Below are 18336 nucleotides of genomic sequence, written 5' to 3'. Positions count from 1 at the left end.
TGGGACCCTTCGATCCCTTGGCATTGTTTGCTATTTGCTACTTGTTTCCCGGAGGCTAATGCTAAGAATATCACATGGGAACTTGTAGGGGTTTTCGTGCAACTAGGCATCCCCAAAAAAAAATTTAACTGATCAAGGGACACCATTCACCTTGGAAACGTTCAAAGAAGTTACCAGTTTACTCTGGGTAAAGCATCTCAAGACCGCAGAGTATCATCCTCAAACTAACGGTCTTGTGGAGTGGTTCAATCAGACCCTCAAGCAAATGATGCACAAGGTGGTTAGCGTGGACGGAAGAAACTTTCCCTCATTCTTTTCGCTTATCTGGAGGTCCCTCAAGCCTCAACAGGGTTTTCCCCTTTTGAATTATTATATGGAGGTCAACCGCGGGGACTATTGAACATCCTAAAAGAAGGAATATATCATTCAGTTACGCAATATATTGGCAAATATTAGACCTATTTTAAAAGAAAAAATTGAAAAAGCCCAAGCAGCACAGGCCCGGTGTTATTACTGGGGAATTCTGACCTGGTGACTGTGTCATGGTCCTAGTGCCAACCTCCCACTTTAAATTACTGACTCATTGGCAAGGCCCATACGAAGTTAAGGAACTAAAAGGTTGGGTCGACTATTTGGTTAAACAACAGAGTTTACGACCGACCGAGCGGATATCATGTCAAATTGCTGAAACCATGGAGAGACAGGGATGTGGATACCTTCCCAGCTCAGCCCCACTCTCCTAAAACTCATAATCTATCACTTAATTTCAGTCCAAATTTGACTCTGATACAGAAGCAGGGGCTGGAATCAGTGATCCTGTCAGTACCAGAGGTAATTAGTGAGTGACCTGGCCAGACCTTGCTGAATGCACTGATATTATAACTGAACCCTTGGTGATAGTCAGGGACCACCTCTATCATTTCCCAGAAGCAAAAAAAACAACTAAATGGAACTTGAGATCAAGAGGATGTTGGAACTAGGTGTGATTGAGGAAAGCCATAGTTCCTGGTCCAGCCTAAAAGTCTTGGTTGTAAAGCCAGATGGGAGTTGAAGGTTTTGCAATGACTTCAATTAGCTCAATCAAATTTCCTAATTCAAAGCCTACCACATGCCTCGTGTGAACGACCTCCTCTAGAGACTGGGAGGTGCAAAACATTTGACCATCCTTGACATGACAAAAGGGTATTGGCAAACTCCTTTAATGGAATCTGCAAAAGCCAAAACCCCTAACATTGCTAACATTGTGTGCTTCCATTTGGTTTGCATGGAGCGCCTGCAACATTCCAGCATCTGGTGGATAAAGGTATTGGCAAATTCCTTAAACGGAATCCGCGAAGGCCAAAACCACATTTAGCACTCCTAGTGGACACTGGCAATACTGTGTGCTTCCATTTGGTTTGCATGGTGCCTGCCATATTCCAGCATCTGGTGGATAAAGTCCTAAGGCCCCACAATTCCTATTGTGTTGCCTACCTGGATGAAGTCGTCATCTATTCCAGCACAGGAAAGCAACACCTAGAGCAGGTTCAAGCTGTGCTTCGATCACTAAGCGTAGCCAGCCAGATGAATCCCAAGAAACGTTTCTTTGGATTTACCAGAGCCAAATATTTAGGTTAAAAGGTAGGCAGAGGTACAATACAGCCACAGAGTTCCAAAGTTGAAGCCATTTTGCATTGGCTCTATCCAAATCCAAAGGTCCAAGCCTTTCTTTTCAGTTCATGCCCCATTTCTCAGAGAGAGCGGAGCCCTTGACAACTTTGTTAGAGAAAAGAAATTTGGTGGTATGGGATGAAAAGGTGGACTTTGCATTTCGTTACCTAAAGCAGGCCTTGACCTCAGTACCTGTACTAATTTCTCCTGTTTTTCTTTACCGTTTATTCTTCAGACCAACACTTCGGATACAAGTCTTGGTGCTGTGCTGAGTCAAAGAGTTGACAGTGTCGAACACCCCTTTATGTTCCTGAGCCAGAACTGGGAAACTAGGTAGGTGGCAGTGGAACGGAGCACTTTGGTATTAAATGTACCATTACACAGCTGAGGTATTACCTCCTGGACTGTAAGTTCACCCTCATTACCGACTATGCTGCTTTAGAGTGGATGGCGGGACATAAGGAGACAAACCCGAGTGTCACACTCTGGTTTTTAGACCTACAGCTCTACCGGTTTTCGGTCGATTATCACCGAGGCTCTCTACAGGCCAATGCCGATGCTCTTTCTCGGATTCAAAACCTCTCAGTTTGGGCCTCCCGACCTGATGGGTCCGGACTGGGGTGGTGGGGGGCCTGGGCCCGTGTCACACATGTGTGATTGGGAGACAGTTTACGGGCTCAAATAAGTGCATGTACCTGCCGGACCAGGGGTTGGTGCTGCCCTCTAACTCTTTCTTCTCTCTTCCTGCAGAACAACTAATGACCCCTCAAATTAACTTCCAGTCCTCAGAAGACACACACAACATCACTTCTGGGTCCAGGCCTCAAGATCCCACCTTCCACAGATGTCACTTCCGGTTTCAGAATGCCATTTTCCATGATGTAATTTCCCTTCATCTGACTATAGATATGACAGCCATTTTCTTTTTTCAGTTCTGTTTGGACTCGAGTCTTTAAAGACCTCACTTTTGCTATCTATTATTCTGCAGTATACAGAGTGGATCCCCAAACCTTTGACACTGTTCTTGTGCTTTATTTACAATATACACATATAAAAAAACTCACTCATGACAAACTATACACAAAAGATATATTCAAATACCCCCCACACACATACACACTCATAATAATGAAGTAAAAGTTTAAGAAAGTTAAATGCCATCTAGGTTTTAATATCATTTAAGCTTGAATGGAGAGACTGTATTGTCTTGCTCTGCTTTTATTTCACTGGCAGACAGACTTGAGTATCATCAGCATAGCAATGAAAAGAGAAGACTTCCTGACAATCGAGTATAAAGGTAGCATATATATCAGAAAGAGAACTGTCTCAAGGATAGAACCCTCAGGAACTGCACAAGTAAGATGGCCTCGAAAGGATGAAAACTCACCTTGGAGAATAGTAAAACTCATATTGCTTAAATAGGATATTAACCATTTAAGGGTATTACTTTAGATGCCTACATACTTTTCAAGGCAGGAAATAAGAATTGCATGATCCACAGTTTCAAAAGCTGAAGCAAGATCTAGCAGTACAAGAATAGCAGAATCTTCAGCGTCAGTAATTAGTAGAAGGATATTGTAAACCTATAACAGTGTGGTTTCAGTGCTGTAACAGAATTTGAATTTGGACTGAAATACTTCCAGAATACCATTTTCATCTTCTGTCAACAAAAAGGGCCTTCTATTCTGAGCAATTCACTGTTGAAGTCAATTTCATCACTAGCGAGGTGACGGAGTAGGAAGAACTATGAAAAAGGAAGGGTGTGTTCTGTGTATCTGGAACATGAGGAATTGCAGAGAAGACAACTGTGTGAATATCTTGCTTTGTAAAGGTTTACCAGTACATTTGTTAGAAATCAAATGATTTACGGTATGCAATGGCCAGAACTTCTAGCAAATGGAAAAACAAATTCTTTTCATAGTACTGTAAGGTGTTATGACAAATATGTGGAAATTAATTCTGTCTCTCAGTTCCAAAGGTCAATTTTGTGTATTTTACATGCATGTGTAGATATGTACTTTACCATTCAGGAATGGCTCTTAATTTGTCAATTATTGCTGGGCTAGGCTCTAACTTCCAGAGAGTAAACAGAAATTACATGTAGAAAAAAAATTGGAATATATAATCTGAATAAAAAGGTATATAGCAACTTGTGAAACCTATTAGAAAAACTAAAAGTATACTGAAATATACAGTAGTCTAACTTTAACAGCATAACATTCTGAATCCAATTTAATTAAATTCAACATATTCCAGCAGCATTGACTACAAGGAAAGAAATATTTCATAACAGAGCCCACTCATGTACACTCACAATTTGAAATCTTCAGTTAACCTTACTTTAAGGATGGGGGGCGGTGGGTGAAGGACTAGGGAGACTATGCAGACTCCACATAGGCAATAATTGGGCATTTTATCTTAAGTAAATATTGCAAATAATTGCCCCACCGTGTAGGCTTAATGTCTGGTTAGTTTAAAATGTACAACTAATGAAGGTAAGTAGTTCTATTTAAAGCATTGGCACAATATGATTTAATTAGATTCTCATTCCCTATGTTAAGAACATTAAAACCTTTAAAAATATTAACATTGCACATTAGGATGTAAAATGTGCTCCATTATATTTAATATACTGTAAAAAACATTATAATGAGCCATCATCAGAAATGAATAAAAGAAAGGGATTAAAAGATAAGGAGTTTAAAACAGATTAATAAAAGAAATAAAATGAAATTGTCCTAACGTTCAAAGCCATTAAGTAACCAATTTATAAAAGATGTTTTCACATGTTTTTCTGCTAAATATGTACAGATTTTAAATATGTAAAATCTAATTTTATCATAGACAACAGTTCAAATAATGGATGGATAATATAATTGAAGAATGAACTGAAGAATGAACCCTATTCTGGTAATTGTTAGTTTTTAGCATCCAAAATCCCTTTTATTTACGAAGAAAGACATTAACATTTAATTATATAAACACATAGTTTTTCATTATTATTGAAAATCTTTATAAATGGAACTTGTTGCTCATGAACATCGTTAAAAAAGTGTTATACAGTATATTAAATTAGTAAACTTGTGGCGACTACTTTGAATGCTCAATCTGGGGTACGGGAACAGTTTATTAACTTTATGAACTGCATTATTAACTGTTGTAAATGAATGTATATATTTATTTATTCGTGGACCTTGGTTACAAATTAAGCGATTAAATATTCCAACAGAAATATATTACGTATTAAGCTGAAGCAGATTGTGTGTGTGTGTGTGTGTTCACACTGACCAGTTTTTTTCTGTTAGTGTTTAAATGAACAGTGGGTTTAACCGTTAAAGTGAGATTTTTAAGAAATTTGGATTGAGGTTGGTCACTTTCAGTTTGTGGTGTCGTCTGGGTGAATTATGAAACATTATTTCATGAGCCACCTCTCCGACTCACTGGCTTTATGTTTTTTATTACCTTCCTGAAACTCGTGATTCGACAGCAGCCGCAGTCCCGCACTATCACGACTACATTGGTGTGAGTCACGAATCTCACTGTGATCACTCAACAAACCTTAAACCGAGCACGACAGACAACATTATTCAAAAATGTAAACGTTACGTTTTATTAAGTCCAATTTAACTGTGTTTATTTGCTTGCGTATTTATTTATTATATATTCTGTTTCAAGTAATGCAATGTTAAAATTATTTAACAGTTTATTTATTTAAGCATATATTCAGTTTCTGATTTTTACTTACTGAATGTACAATACTGAACATTCCTGAAAAGATTTTATTCATTAAGATATGGTATGAATAATGTATCCTAATAATTCGTCACACTGAGAACAGAGACGTTGTTCTTCATCCCAATAATTCATTCTTATTTGTTCTTCCATTAGTAGTTTAAATATATCATAACATAACTTTAGGGTTAAATTCCTTTTAGGTTAAAAAAGTACATAGATGAATGCAACATGGGTGACCTGCAGGGGGTCTTGTGACGAGACAGATGGGCCGGGCGACCAGGCGCTAATTCCGACTCCGCTCGACGTCCAATTCAGTAAGAACAGCCTCTCTCTCTCTCTCTCTCTCTCTCTCTCTCTCTCTCTCTCTCTCTCTCTCCCTAAGTCATGTGCACAGTAGTGCGCCAAGTGTCAGCGCGTTCGGACGTAAGAAGCATCACCGGGACCAGGAGGAGGAAAATGGAATAGCAGCTCAGTGAGGCGCCGTTTGGAGATGCGGATAATTTCCTTATATAAAATCAGTCTGACAGTATCAACTGGCGATTAGGAATTACGGGACTTTTTGTCGGAACTTTGGAACATGGCTGTTAAGTGTCTTCTGATTATTTTAGCGTGCATTATGGGACAGCAACCAGTTAAAGGTAGTTATTATTACAATCACTTCCAGTTCTTAGAAGTTCACAACTTTTCATATTTTACTAAAATATAATAATTAGCTTTAACTACAACATGTTAAAGGTAATTATTATTCTAATTATAATTATTATTGTTTTTTATCAGTATGCTGCTGCTGGAGTATGTGAATTTCCCCTTAAGATTAATAAAGTATCTATCTATCTATCTATCTATCTATCTATCTATCTATCTATCTATCTATCTATCTATTATGCGAATTCATAGGTACAGTGTGTGGAGTTTGCCTGGCCTCCAGGTGCATGAATGTTCTTCTTTCTCAGAGTACTTTCTTCACAAATGTACGTTTTTGGTCCAGTCTAAACTGAGAATTTGCGTGTGACAGTGTTCTTAAATAGACCATACTTTAGAGTGGCAATCCGTCCAGGACTGGTCCAACGAGTGGCGTTAAATGCTGCCTGAATGGGCCCCTGCCAACTCACTCTGAAATAATGGATTGGGGAATGATATCGTATTGCCTACACATCACTTTTTGAGAAATTTTGATAATGTTCCTTTTGATGCATCATTTACTGGTTATACAAATTTATTTATATTATTTTAATAATGCCATCCATGTCATTTTTCTATTCTTCCCTTAACTGAACTCGCACAATCCAGTTTTACGTTTGCGTTTATCATCACAAGTCCAACGTTGTCGTATTTGTCACCACCCTTTTCCATCTAAATGACAATGATAAAAATATACTTTATTAATCCCCGAAATTAATTGTCTTTTCGCATGAACTTAAATGGGCTAGGCTCTAACTTCCAGAGATGCTTAACAAAATAAGTGATTGAGGTAAACAAATAGATTAACAGAGACAATGTATAGGGTAACCTCGTGGTGGAACTAAAAAAAAAACAGCTTCACTTCTTTAAGTATCAATTACAATAAGTAATTAGGTTTACTGCATGAAGTTTTTAGCTGTCGATATTACCGCATTAGAAGCACGCGCCTGGAGGAATTGTCCCTTTCATGAGTTAGTCAGTAAGCTTCACGATTAGAAGGGATCTCCTTCTGGCTCAGGATGCCGCCGTGACGTATCAATGAAATTTGAGGGGTTTTTTTTCTCTCAAAATTATAAACCAGTAATGTTTAAATCTCCGCGGATAAAATTTATAATTCGGTAACAAAAATAACATCACATAACATTTTCAAATCAAAATACTGTAGAATATTTAGTGGTCGCCAGGGTTGATGTCAGCTCCAACAGAATGTGGTCCAAGGCCCATTAACGCGCATATCCATACTCACACAAGTTGTCAGTTTTGGAGGGTTCATAATAAAAAATGCATGACGTGAATGTAATTTCAATTAAACTGAAGTGACAGGTTGGCCAGTGCTTAGCGTTGCTGCTTAGTGCTCAGAGCGCGTGCTGTGGGTATGCTTCCTGGCCATGTCACTGTGTTTGCGTGTTCACGACAATCCAACAACGGACTAGCTTTAGATTACTGCCACACATTGAATGTGCTGTTCCGATATGTTTTACCTATCAGCCTACTATAATAATAATAATAATAATAATAATAATAATAATAATAATAATAATAATAAAAGTAGATAAATTGTTATAATTAAATCTGCTCAGATTTCTGTGATTAGAGCGTCAACTTTGCAAAGTATCTTTGGCTTCCGTAGGTTTCCAGTATGTGTTATTTACCAAAGTTCCTTAACTTAAAATTGTGAGTTTGTATTGGAAGTATTTAAAATCGATATTCTTTGTTTCTCAAAGTTACTTTATGCATTACCTATGTAATAAGGGGTTTTAAAAAGTGAGGCTGTGATTAGAGAAGCTGCTGCACAACTCCCAAACCTGTTTACCATCTTGTGTACTTTTTCCCATGTGTGCATTTTTTTTTCTGTGAGTGCTCTGTTTTTCCTCTTATATCCCAAAAACATGCCTAATGGTGACTATGAAATGGCCTAATTTGAGAAAGTACAGTATTTCTGTGTCTGTTAGAGGCTCTGTGGTACATTGGTGCTCAGTTCCGGATTGGATCCCTTTAGTGCTCCAAGTACTGGCTCCAACTAAAGAGAAGCTGAACAGAGTTAAATGTATTAGAATAAAGATGGGTGAATGCTCATTATATGCTATATGAATGTATTTTTGAAAAATAAATTCTTCTTCAGAATAAGCTTATTAGGATTACTATATGTAAACATAATACAGTTTTTTCACTGATTGTTGAGCCTTTGGTTTTGATTAATTAAAGAGCTCTTATCTTTTTCCTCTTCCATGCTGTCCTTAAGGATATAAACATATTTTACTTTTGAAATTAAGCAGGTAAGCACATCTATCTATCTATCTATCTATCTATCTATCTATCTATCTATCTATCTATCTATCTATCTATCTATCTATCTACTGTATCTGTCTGTATGTCAGTCCATCTGTCTTCCTGTCTGCTGGTGTAGTCTGCTCTGCTTGTTAAAATTTAAGTCTTTTTCCTTTGGTTTTTAATTTTCACAAAGTGCAATGCATTACTATCCATCCATTTTCTAACCCGCTGAATCCGAATACAGGGTCACGGGGGTCTGCTAGAGCCAATCCCAGCCAACACAGGGCACAAGGCAGGAACCAATCCTGGGCAGGGTGCCAACCTACTGCAGGACACACACAAACACACCCACACACCAAGCACACACTAGGGGCCAATTTAGAATCGCCAATCCACCTAACCTGCATGTCTTTGGATTGTGGGAGGAAACCGGAGCGCCCGGAGGAAACCCACGCAGACACGGGGAGAACATGCAAACTCCACGCAGGGAGGACCCGGGAAGCGAACCTGGGTCTGCATTACTAGTAGCTTGGATTTTTTTGAGGTTATATAGACACTGGCCTATAATCTATCCATTAATTCTGCATTAATGTTATAGTACTTACAGTTTGTTGATAAAGGACTCTGTTTCTGATGTTTTTAAAATTTGCCATATGTTTTCTTTAGGGTATTTAATAATAAAGTAGTCCATGATAAAATCTGCACAGTAAGTGGATGGTGGATAAGTCATGCTCTCATGTGTCTGTGATCTAAATGAAGGGTCTGTAGATGCAGGGTGTAGGTTATTAACAGATTTTGTTTCCAATTTGAATTGTACAACTAATAGTAAATGGACTAATGTATGTAAAGATTCCATATGTTTTGATAAGCCTCTTCTTTCATATCATAGTTCTGATGAGATATTTTCTTTGTGAAATATCTCCAAAATTTCCATTTAGAAGGTAGAAAGCATTATGAACGTGTTAAAGGAATTTGTTTTACCTTTGCTTGGTTTATGAGTACAGTATACATAAATTATATTTGAATGATCAAAGTTTGGTATAATAATCATTTATTGCACCATAAGAAATGGCAGAACTGTTGAACTGCATTGAACATACACAATGCTAAAACATAAGCAAAATTATATAAACTATTGGTTAAAATCAATTGTATGTATAAATATACTACAGTAAGGTCACCTTTGTCTTTGCTTTCGTTACAAGTAATGGTGAGTTAGTACCTACAAAAGTAACATTGGGTACAGAAAAGCAGCCCAGAACTATATTATATATCTGTTAAACATGACACACTCCACAAGGGTGTTGTAAAGTAACCATCAAATGATATTCAGTTTAAAAAGACATTTTAAAATTCTAAGATAAAAGAAGAAAAAAATAGTACCACATTATATACTGTAGTAACACAGAAATAGGGATTCAACCTATTTCTGCCAGTTTCAGCATATGAAAATCTATGATCTGATGAACTGAGTGCCTCATTTCTTTGCAAGTGGTTACTTCCTAGCTAACTCTTTTTAACAAGTTTGGTACTTATATATATATTAAAAGATACAGAAATACATAAATTCTTTTTTAATTCCCAGGCTTCATATCCTTAGCAGAGGTCTTGTACTTTAGAGTGCGAAAACAGGAACTCCACCCTGATTTCAGAAAATACAATGCCATTGAGGCGACTTGGGGCCATCTGCCTTCTTTTCCTGTTATGATAGAAATTTGAGATTTGCTGCTGATCTATGGAAAAACATGTCTTGTAAAATCTGAATTCATATTAGCTCTGTTTGTGATATTCATTTAAAAACTATGCTGTGGCTGTGTTGGTCAATTCTGAAAGTTTTTTTTTTAATTCTCTTAGGACTAAATCTGGGATACATCTCTGAAGCCCCCAGCATTAATATAAAAGAAGAAGTATACACAATTAATGCAAGCGATACTCTAGAGATTATTTGCTGGTAAGAAATTATGCCTCAATTATTTCCAAAAGCAGTTGAATGATGCACTTCTGGAATTTACAAAAACAAAAATAGTCTAGCATACCTACTGTGCACAATTGTTTTACAGTGATAGTAAATATAGACTATACCATTCAAAGCATCAAACAAGTATTACAGTGCCTTCTTGAAAATGGTTGGAAACACAAAAAGGTGAAAGAAAACTTTTCTGAAGCTACTGTATATTGGATACCACATCTCTCAGGTTAGTGTCCTGGCAGATCTTTGTGGTGTTCATCAATGTGGGAAATATTGGATCAGGACTTGGATGATGCTTGCTGCCACAGCATTAATGTTCATTCATGACCGTAATGTCATTAAAATGGTACCAACGACTATGAGAACACTATTTACAAGATCTTTGGGGTTCAGTGGCTCATGAAGGTTGTATACAAGTTAGGTTTGTGATTAGATCATTATGATCACAGCCCATGTAGACTTCCTTCAGTAAGGTAATTTTCCACTTCCAACTTCATAGAGGATATTCATCATAAATTTACACCAAAGGGAAATGAATTACAAATGAAGACATTTTTAGTTAGTTGCTGCATGTTTTCCTTAACGTGAAGAGCCTTATGTAGCAAAGTACCTCATTGATAGTAATAATGCGATGATGATGCTATTAATTATGTCTCCTGATTATATGTGTGAAGTTTAGACATTTTCTCCAAGCTAAAGTAAGTTTCCTTGAGTTAATGTATTCTGCTCCCAAATCAAGCTGAGACACATAGGTCTGATTAACTGGCAATTCTTAATTGGCCTGATGAGTAAGTGAGTTTTGATGTGTGAATTAAGATACCCTTTGATGGACTGGCATGTTGTCCAGGGCTAGTTCCATATGTTGCTGGCACAGGCTCTGGCTGTTGCAACTGTGTATTGGTATGTTGGTGCTCAAGGTAAACTTGAGGTGCTTCAATGAAAACAAAACAAATAGAAGCAAAACATATTGCACCAGGTTACAGAGTTTATACAAAAAAGAGGAGAAAAAATCCATCCTGATAGCTCTTGGTAGTGACCTTAAATAGTCAATGCATGCACACGGACAAAAGTTATGTACATTATATAAGTGTTTCTTTACCAGCTGTTATATCTAATCAAAAAGTGAAATTGCACAGGTGGCTTATAATTTTGGAACATCACATTATATACTACTTTAAAATGTATTTAAAGAATACTTCTCATTTGTTATTTACTATTGTTATGTTGAAGGGGACAACAAATCTTGGAGTGGACATGGCCTAGAAATCAAAGCAGTCTTGAGCATAGGATATCAGTGAGTGACTGCACTGGATATGGTTTCTTCTGTAAAAATCTTACTCTTTCAAAAGCCATTGGCAATGATACTGGGAGCTACAAATGTGCTTATAAAGATTTACCCCAGGAAGAAGGGAAAACATTGTCCAGCATCTATATATACGTTCAAGGTATGGAAATCTTACTTTATATATGTGCTTTCATTTGCAATTGTGTATACTTCACATTTGTAAAAAGTGTCTATGTGAATCCTTTTCAAAAAGATACTACTGTAATGATGGGCTTAATATTGGTTATATGTTGGTGTGTTATGGCCAGTCAGTAACACACAATATATTAAAAAAGATGCCTGTGATAGTGCTGAGAAAATTTTCAGTATTAGGAACAGATTCTGGAATGAGCAGTTTTGCACAGCAGTGTGGTAGGGTATTGACCACATATCTTGGAGTCAAATATTTGATTCATTCTGTGGAGCCATTTAATATTATGTTGTTGTTCACGTTGGCTTTATCTTGTGGAGGTTAGTTTTGCTTCAGAAATGAAATTGTGCTGTTGATGCAACTTTAGCCTACAAAAAATTGAAAATTGAGCACTGGTCTTCTTTGGTACATACAGATAGGTCATGTTTGCAACTCTATAATAAACTGCAATCAACTAGTCCAAATGGACTAAATTGGGACATAGCAAAGCACTCAAAAAAGGTTTGCAAATGTATTTGTAGTTACCATTGCTTGCAACAGTATTAAAAAATTCAAACATTATTACAGGTAATTTTTGACTTCCCTTAACATACTGAAAAGATTTCTACCTGATTGTTTTTATAACCTCCTTAATCTTCTTCTGACTGATGGGGTGCTGGTAGAGTTAAGAACAGGAACTGATCTTGAACTGGATACCAGTATAAAATACTGGCATACATTTTGCAATCATTAGTGTTCATTTGACTCAGCTGTTTGTGTCATAAATATAACAGGAAACCCTTCAGTCTCATGAGGAAGTCACATTAGCAGCAGAGGGTGAATATGCAAATCAAAATTTCCAATAACCCCCCCACCACCAAGACACTACAAATATATTTAAATCTATTACTCTACTAAATGTCACATACAGTAGTGTCCAATGTCAGTCATTTTTTACTTATAAAATGAGTACTTTCTATTTGCAATTTGTCTCATGGCTAAACAGGATAACCCTACCGAAATCCACAGATGTGAGTACTGTATAGGTTAATATTAGGTGTTATACAAGTCATAAATAAAAAGAAAAATAATTGTCATATAATATACAATGTACAGAATATCAAACAGTATAAAAAATAAATACAGACAGCAGTAAATTCTTTCAGGGTGTCTAAGGAACTGTTTTTGGTGAAACTGACAATTGTATCTGTCAAATGTTCTGCAACAAAATCAAAGAAAATCATCTCAATAATGAAATGAAGTGCATTATAATATAGGAATTTGTCAATACAAAACATTTCCTTCACAGCATCCTTATGGATCTTGAGAGGTTGAACTGTGAGTACAAGTACTTTAAAACAATATCCATAGAAAATTAATATTTAATTGTGAGGCCCAGGTTGCCAGTGACCTTAGCATCCCCTCCTTGAACCTGGACATCAATAATCATGACTGGGATGGCTAGGGCAATGAGAAGTCATAAACAAAAGTAGATGCAAAAAGTGCTTTGTGTTGTTTAGTATTTTATTGATCATCATTGTCCACTGTAAACATATAAGGAGCAAAGCAGTTTGTTATTAAATAAATAAGATAGGTAGATAGATTTTGGCACACTATATTAATTCCTGAGAGACAGAAGTTTAGATAAATAGATAGATAGATAGAACTTATCCCCAGGGGGAAATTTGGCTTTTGACAGAAGCTCTTTAAATAAATACAAGAACACTTACAGGAATGACAATAAAGCAAGACAATTCAAAAGAAAGAAAAGTTCTGACTTGGCTGTCACAGTCCCAGTAAGGCATTATGCAGATATATTGCTGTTGGTGTAAAGGGGCCTCAATAGTGATTCCTGACACACTTCTGTTTAATACGTTTTTGGCTGAATGTACCATACTCAGTGTTAGTGTGTCAGGGAGAGGATGTACAACATTGTGTTGTATTAATTCTCCCCTACACTACTACCTTCAGGGGTTCTAGAGTGCATCTTAAAGTATAAATGAGCAGTTGGCCTCTCTTGAAGTGATGTCACTAGCCAAGCAGACCACATCGTAGAAAATTTCATTGGAAATCACCGAGTTATAAAAGATGTCACTTCCCACATTAAAGGAATACAATCTCCTAAGGAAGAAGAGCTTGCTCTGCCCTTGCTTATATAGTTCCTCTGTATTCCAAGACCAGTCCAACCTATCATTAATGTGGACCCCCAAGTACCTGAAGGACTGGACCACTTCTACATCCTCTCCTTGAATAGTAATTGGACACAGATGCTCTTTGGTGTGGCAAAAGTCAATAACTATTTCCTTGGTTTTACTGATGTTAAGATACAAATGTCTCCACCTGACTCCTAGACTCTGTCTCATCCCCTTTATCAATACACCCTATAATTGCAGAATCATCTGAGAATTTTTTAAGTGACATGACCTGGTGTTATATTTAAATTCTGAGGTGTACAGAGTGAAGAGAAAAGGTGACAGGACTATTCCTTGTGGTGCTCCAGTGTTGCTCACAGTTTTATCAGAAATACAGTCCTTGAGTCTTGGGTGATGGTCCATCATCAAGGACACTATAGGCTCATCCATCTGAGTATCTCTCTGGTAAATCCTTTAAAAGGGATGGCTGGATGGTATTGCAGGCATTGGAAAAATCAAAAAAATATAATCCTTGCAGTGCTGCCAGCGTGTATAGGTCTTGTGAAAGTCCCTTCCTTTCAAAGATCCCAGGGTATGGTGGGAAAAAGACCTTTCACATAAGATTTCAGAAAAGGAGTGGAAGGCAGCTTTGTATAGAATATACCCTAGCTCCGTTGAATTCAATCATTCAGCTTACATTTTTTATCAGGTGCATTTGTCCAGTTTACAATTATTTTAAAATGTATCCAGGGCAAGATTCAAACTGTGAACATTGCAATTGAGCTCCGGCCTCACTGGGCCACATGTTTTGGGCATGCATCAAATCAACATTGTTTTGGACAAAAATCTTTAAATGCCTCTCAAACACTCTTGGTGTCCCAGTCACTCCTAAACCATTAACAGCTGCGTTTGGTGTACTCCCAGATGGGATTAAAGTGGAGAAGGACAAACAAACTGTAATCGTCTTCACCTCACTACTTGCACATAAAGTTATCTTGTTCAATTGGAAGAATCCCATCCCACCTCTTTTAAGTCAGTGGGTAACCGATGTCCGATAAATAAGTTTATAAATGAGCCATAAAATCAGTGCTGTAGTGCTGGAAGATTAAAAACACTAAATAAGTTCAACAGTTGAAAACCAGGAATAAAAACACAGGATCTCCTAACCTCCACATGTCTCCCGTGCTCTTTTCTGCTATCTCTTCAGCTCAACCTGATGGGTCTACTCAGCAGAAGAGAGACGCAGAAGAGTGCAGTCAACCTTTTGACTCAGCCTCAGCCAGCTCAGTTGGTATCCCGTTGAGACCATCCAAGTCTGACTCCTCTGTCCTGCCACCTCTATGGGTCACCGCAGGACCTTCAGAGCTCTGATTGCTCCTGCTACACAGTGCTTTGCTCAACAACGTGTCTAGTGCCAATGAGACAATGGCTGAGCTGGTCGCATTTGGAAATCAATGCACGATCAACCAATTTCCCCATGAAACACTCCGGGGAGGAAGGCATTGCAGCAGCATGTGTGCACCCACAAACCTGAGCCACACTGTTTATTTAAAAACCATGTATGGCCACAGACCTCTTACTCACTTTACCACATTAATATTTTGATTTTTATTTCCTCACATTAATATGGTACAGTTTGGTGACACTGCTGCCTCACAGTTCTAACAACCTGTGTTCAAATCCTGCAATAGGAGGGTGAAGCTTGTGCATTCTAATTGTGTCTGCATGAGTTTTTTGCCAACAAATTATAGGCTAAGTTACAGTAAATGACACTTACAAAATGACTTGATGAGTGCCTGATGCCTTACTCAGGGTTGGTTCCTGCCTTGCACCCAGTGCTACCAGGCTAGGGTTTAGCTCCCTGCAACCTAAACTGGATTTAAGAAGGCATGAGAATGATAAATGATTTTATTTTAGCAGAAAATACATTACGAGCAAGAAATGTACCCACTGAATTTTCCTTTTTTGTTCTTTTTTTATTGCACGCTATATAATAAGAAAATTGAATCTTTGCTCAATTGTTATTTGCGCTATCTGTTAACTGAATTTAGAAATGACCTTATTAGATGTAACACATTTCTGAGAGGTCAGTTAAGCTCTGAAGTTTTGATGACTTTATGTTATATTTTGCTGCCTATTGCTGGCACTTCATATTAATTTGCTCAGCGTTTTTGATTGATTCCTCAAAGTCAATGAGGGTTTTAATTTATTTTTGACATAGAAATACTGTACTTGAACTCTTTTATTTACATTATTAAGTACTTGATTTCAAAAGTTATTTGCAGCCTTTTTATAGATTAACTACTGAGAGTTTTTTTTTGACATTTGCACTTTGGACATCTCTAAAAAAACAGTATATGCAGGTGTACAGAGTTGGTTTGTCACAATGTAGTTTGTGTTTTTTGTGTAATATGTTTTCCACATGCAGTAGTTTTACTCATTGTGGGGTAAGCTAATACAGTTGAGAGGTGGACTGCTTTTGACAAGAATTTTCTGTATCCCTGATATTTTGTACTCTGTGTACTTATTCAAGAGAAAAAGTCTTCATTCCCTTGCATTTGAAAATGTAATTCTTCTTTTAGATATGCTTAAAGATATAAATTGTACATAAACTATTTTAAAACAAGATGTAATTGCCCATTAAATGACTTTATTTTTAAGAAGTTAATTCAATTATCAATTGCAGCTCACTAAACCTAGCAGAATGTAAAGTGTTTTGTCCAGAGACTTTTCTATATATTATATTATATATTGTCTGAGATTGCAGATACTTTTACTTAATAATCTTGTGTTATTGCAAATATTTAATTATTACACATATTGTAGATACAATATATTATTTTTAGAAAGCACTGACAAGTGTCAGGAATTTGACTTTTGGTTTTCGGTAGATTTATATGTTTTACATATCATTGTAAATGGTTTTAACTGCTGGTGTGATGCCTGTAGGTTTTTGTGTGTTGGGTCTGTGAGTCAGAAGGCAAATCTGTGGCTATCACAACCCAAAAATAAAGCACTTATAATGGACTGTTCTCAAGAAAAGTGACCAATATTATTAAAGATTTCTGCCATCTTGCACAGTCATATTCTTTACTCTTCCATTAAGCCAAATGGTTTTGGACTACTAACAGCCTGCTAAATCAGTCATGAGGGTACCCAAAAGTTACTCATACTGACAAATTCCTGCGTGTTTATTATATCTAGTCTGATGTTGTATTTACTGTCTATGATGCATTCATTATGTGTTTCTATTATGGTACAATTTTCATGTATGTATAGCATGATTATAAATTTAATGTGAAAACTGAATAAAAGTATTACCATCCTAAATGCCTGAAACCGTATCCAGATTGTACCAGTAGATTTTGGTCTACATACTGTTGATTGTGATTCTACACTTTTTGTGTATATTGAGCTTCATTGTTTTACTACTAAAAATTACTAAGATATTTTTTGTGTTTTTCAGTATTTGTTTTGATAACTGAGATGTTGTAGGGCTTCCAGTTTATGCATTCTTCTTTTGATTTTGTTTAATATAATTTTGAGATCACCAATACATATACAGTAAATTGTTGATATGGTCTTCAGTTGCAGAATTCACTTACAGTGTGTCTTATGTTGCAGAAGTACAGATCATTGCATCAAAAATACTGTATTATTAATGCCTGGTATCTCTAAATTATGGGAACATGTAACCAGTTCTGGCTGTTAAGATCTCTGCTGTTCAGCAGTTTCCTGTTCATCTACACTCGCAATTCAAAGACAAGTCTCTTTCCATTCACACCCTCATTGTGTTATTCTATATTTAAATTTCCCATTGTAGCAATCATCTTTTTTGTGTAAAATGATGTTTACCAAACCCCAGTTTTGCACTTGCATTCCTTTTGAAGGATTTAATGTAAGTCTTCTCTTTAAGACTAGTCACAAGGCTCTTTTGTGGAATGAATGCAACTATTTATGGTATATTCAAAACACTGCTTTATTAGTTTGTTTTGCAGTTCTTTATTTTTAGATGCTTTGTAAAGCTATTTGTACTGTATTTTATATTAAAGCATCTTGCTGTAATGCACACTCATATACAAAACATTACACATGTGCACATTACATAGTATAATTTCCCTAGAGTTACTGTAATATAACATTTTCGAACCTGCTTATTTTTTTTTTTTAATCCTAACAAGTCTTTTCTTTCTCATCTTTATAATCTAAAGATTTGTTTATTAAACTCTCTTTTTCCATTTCCTGGTTGGTGTGAATTAAAACCTATCCCAACATGTAGATGTCTCCAATGCTGTATCTGTTCTAGTGTCTATATAAAGACAGGGAATTCCAGTTTCTGTATTACATCTTGCCTGAAGAAGAGGCCTGAGTTGTCTGAAAGCTTGCATATTGTAATCTTTTTAGTTAGCCAACAAAAGGTGTCATTTTGCTTGACTTCTCAGTA

At 36.6% G+C, this 18336-nt stretch overlaps 1 protein-coding gene across 1 annotated transcript in view; it reads left to right on the top strand.

The window, feature by feature from the left end:
* Nucleotides 1-5791: 5791 nt before the first annotated feature.
* Nucleotides 5792-18336, top strand: part of kdr (kinase insert domain receptor (a type III receptor tyrosine kinase)) — a 70153-nt gene continuing 57608 nt past the window's right edge. Inside the window, exons 1-3 of the mRNA XM_039751211.1 lie at nucleotides 5792-6023; nucleotides 10192-10288; nucleotides 11537-11751. Coding sequence (XP_039607145.1) covers nucleotides 5963-6023; nucleotides 10192-10288; nucleotides 11537-11751 — 373 coding nt within the window. The 5' untranslated portion in view covers nucleotides 5792-5962. The remainder of the gene's footprint in view (nucleotides 6024-10191; nucleotides 10289-11536; nucleotides 11752-18336) is intronic.

Source organism: Polypterus senegalus, chromosome 4 (genome assembly GCF_016835505.1).
Source record: "Polypterus senegalus isolate Bchr_013 chromosome 4, ASM1683550v1, whole genome shotgun sequence".
In the NCBI taxonomy this organism is placed as follows: Eukaryota; Metazoa; Chordata; class Cladistia; order Polypteriformes; family Polypteridae; genus Polypterus; species Polypterus senegalus.
This window is presented reverse-complemented; position numbering and strand designations above follow the sequence as displayed.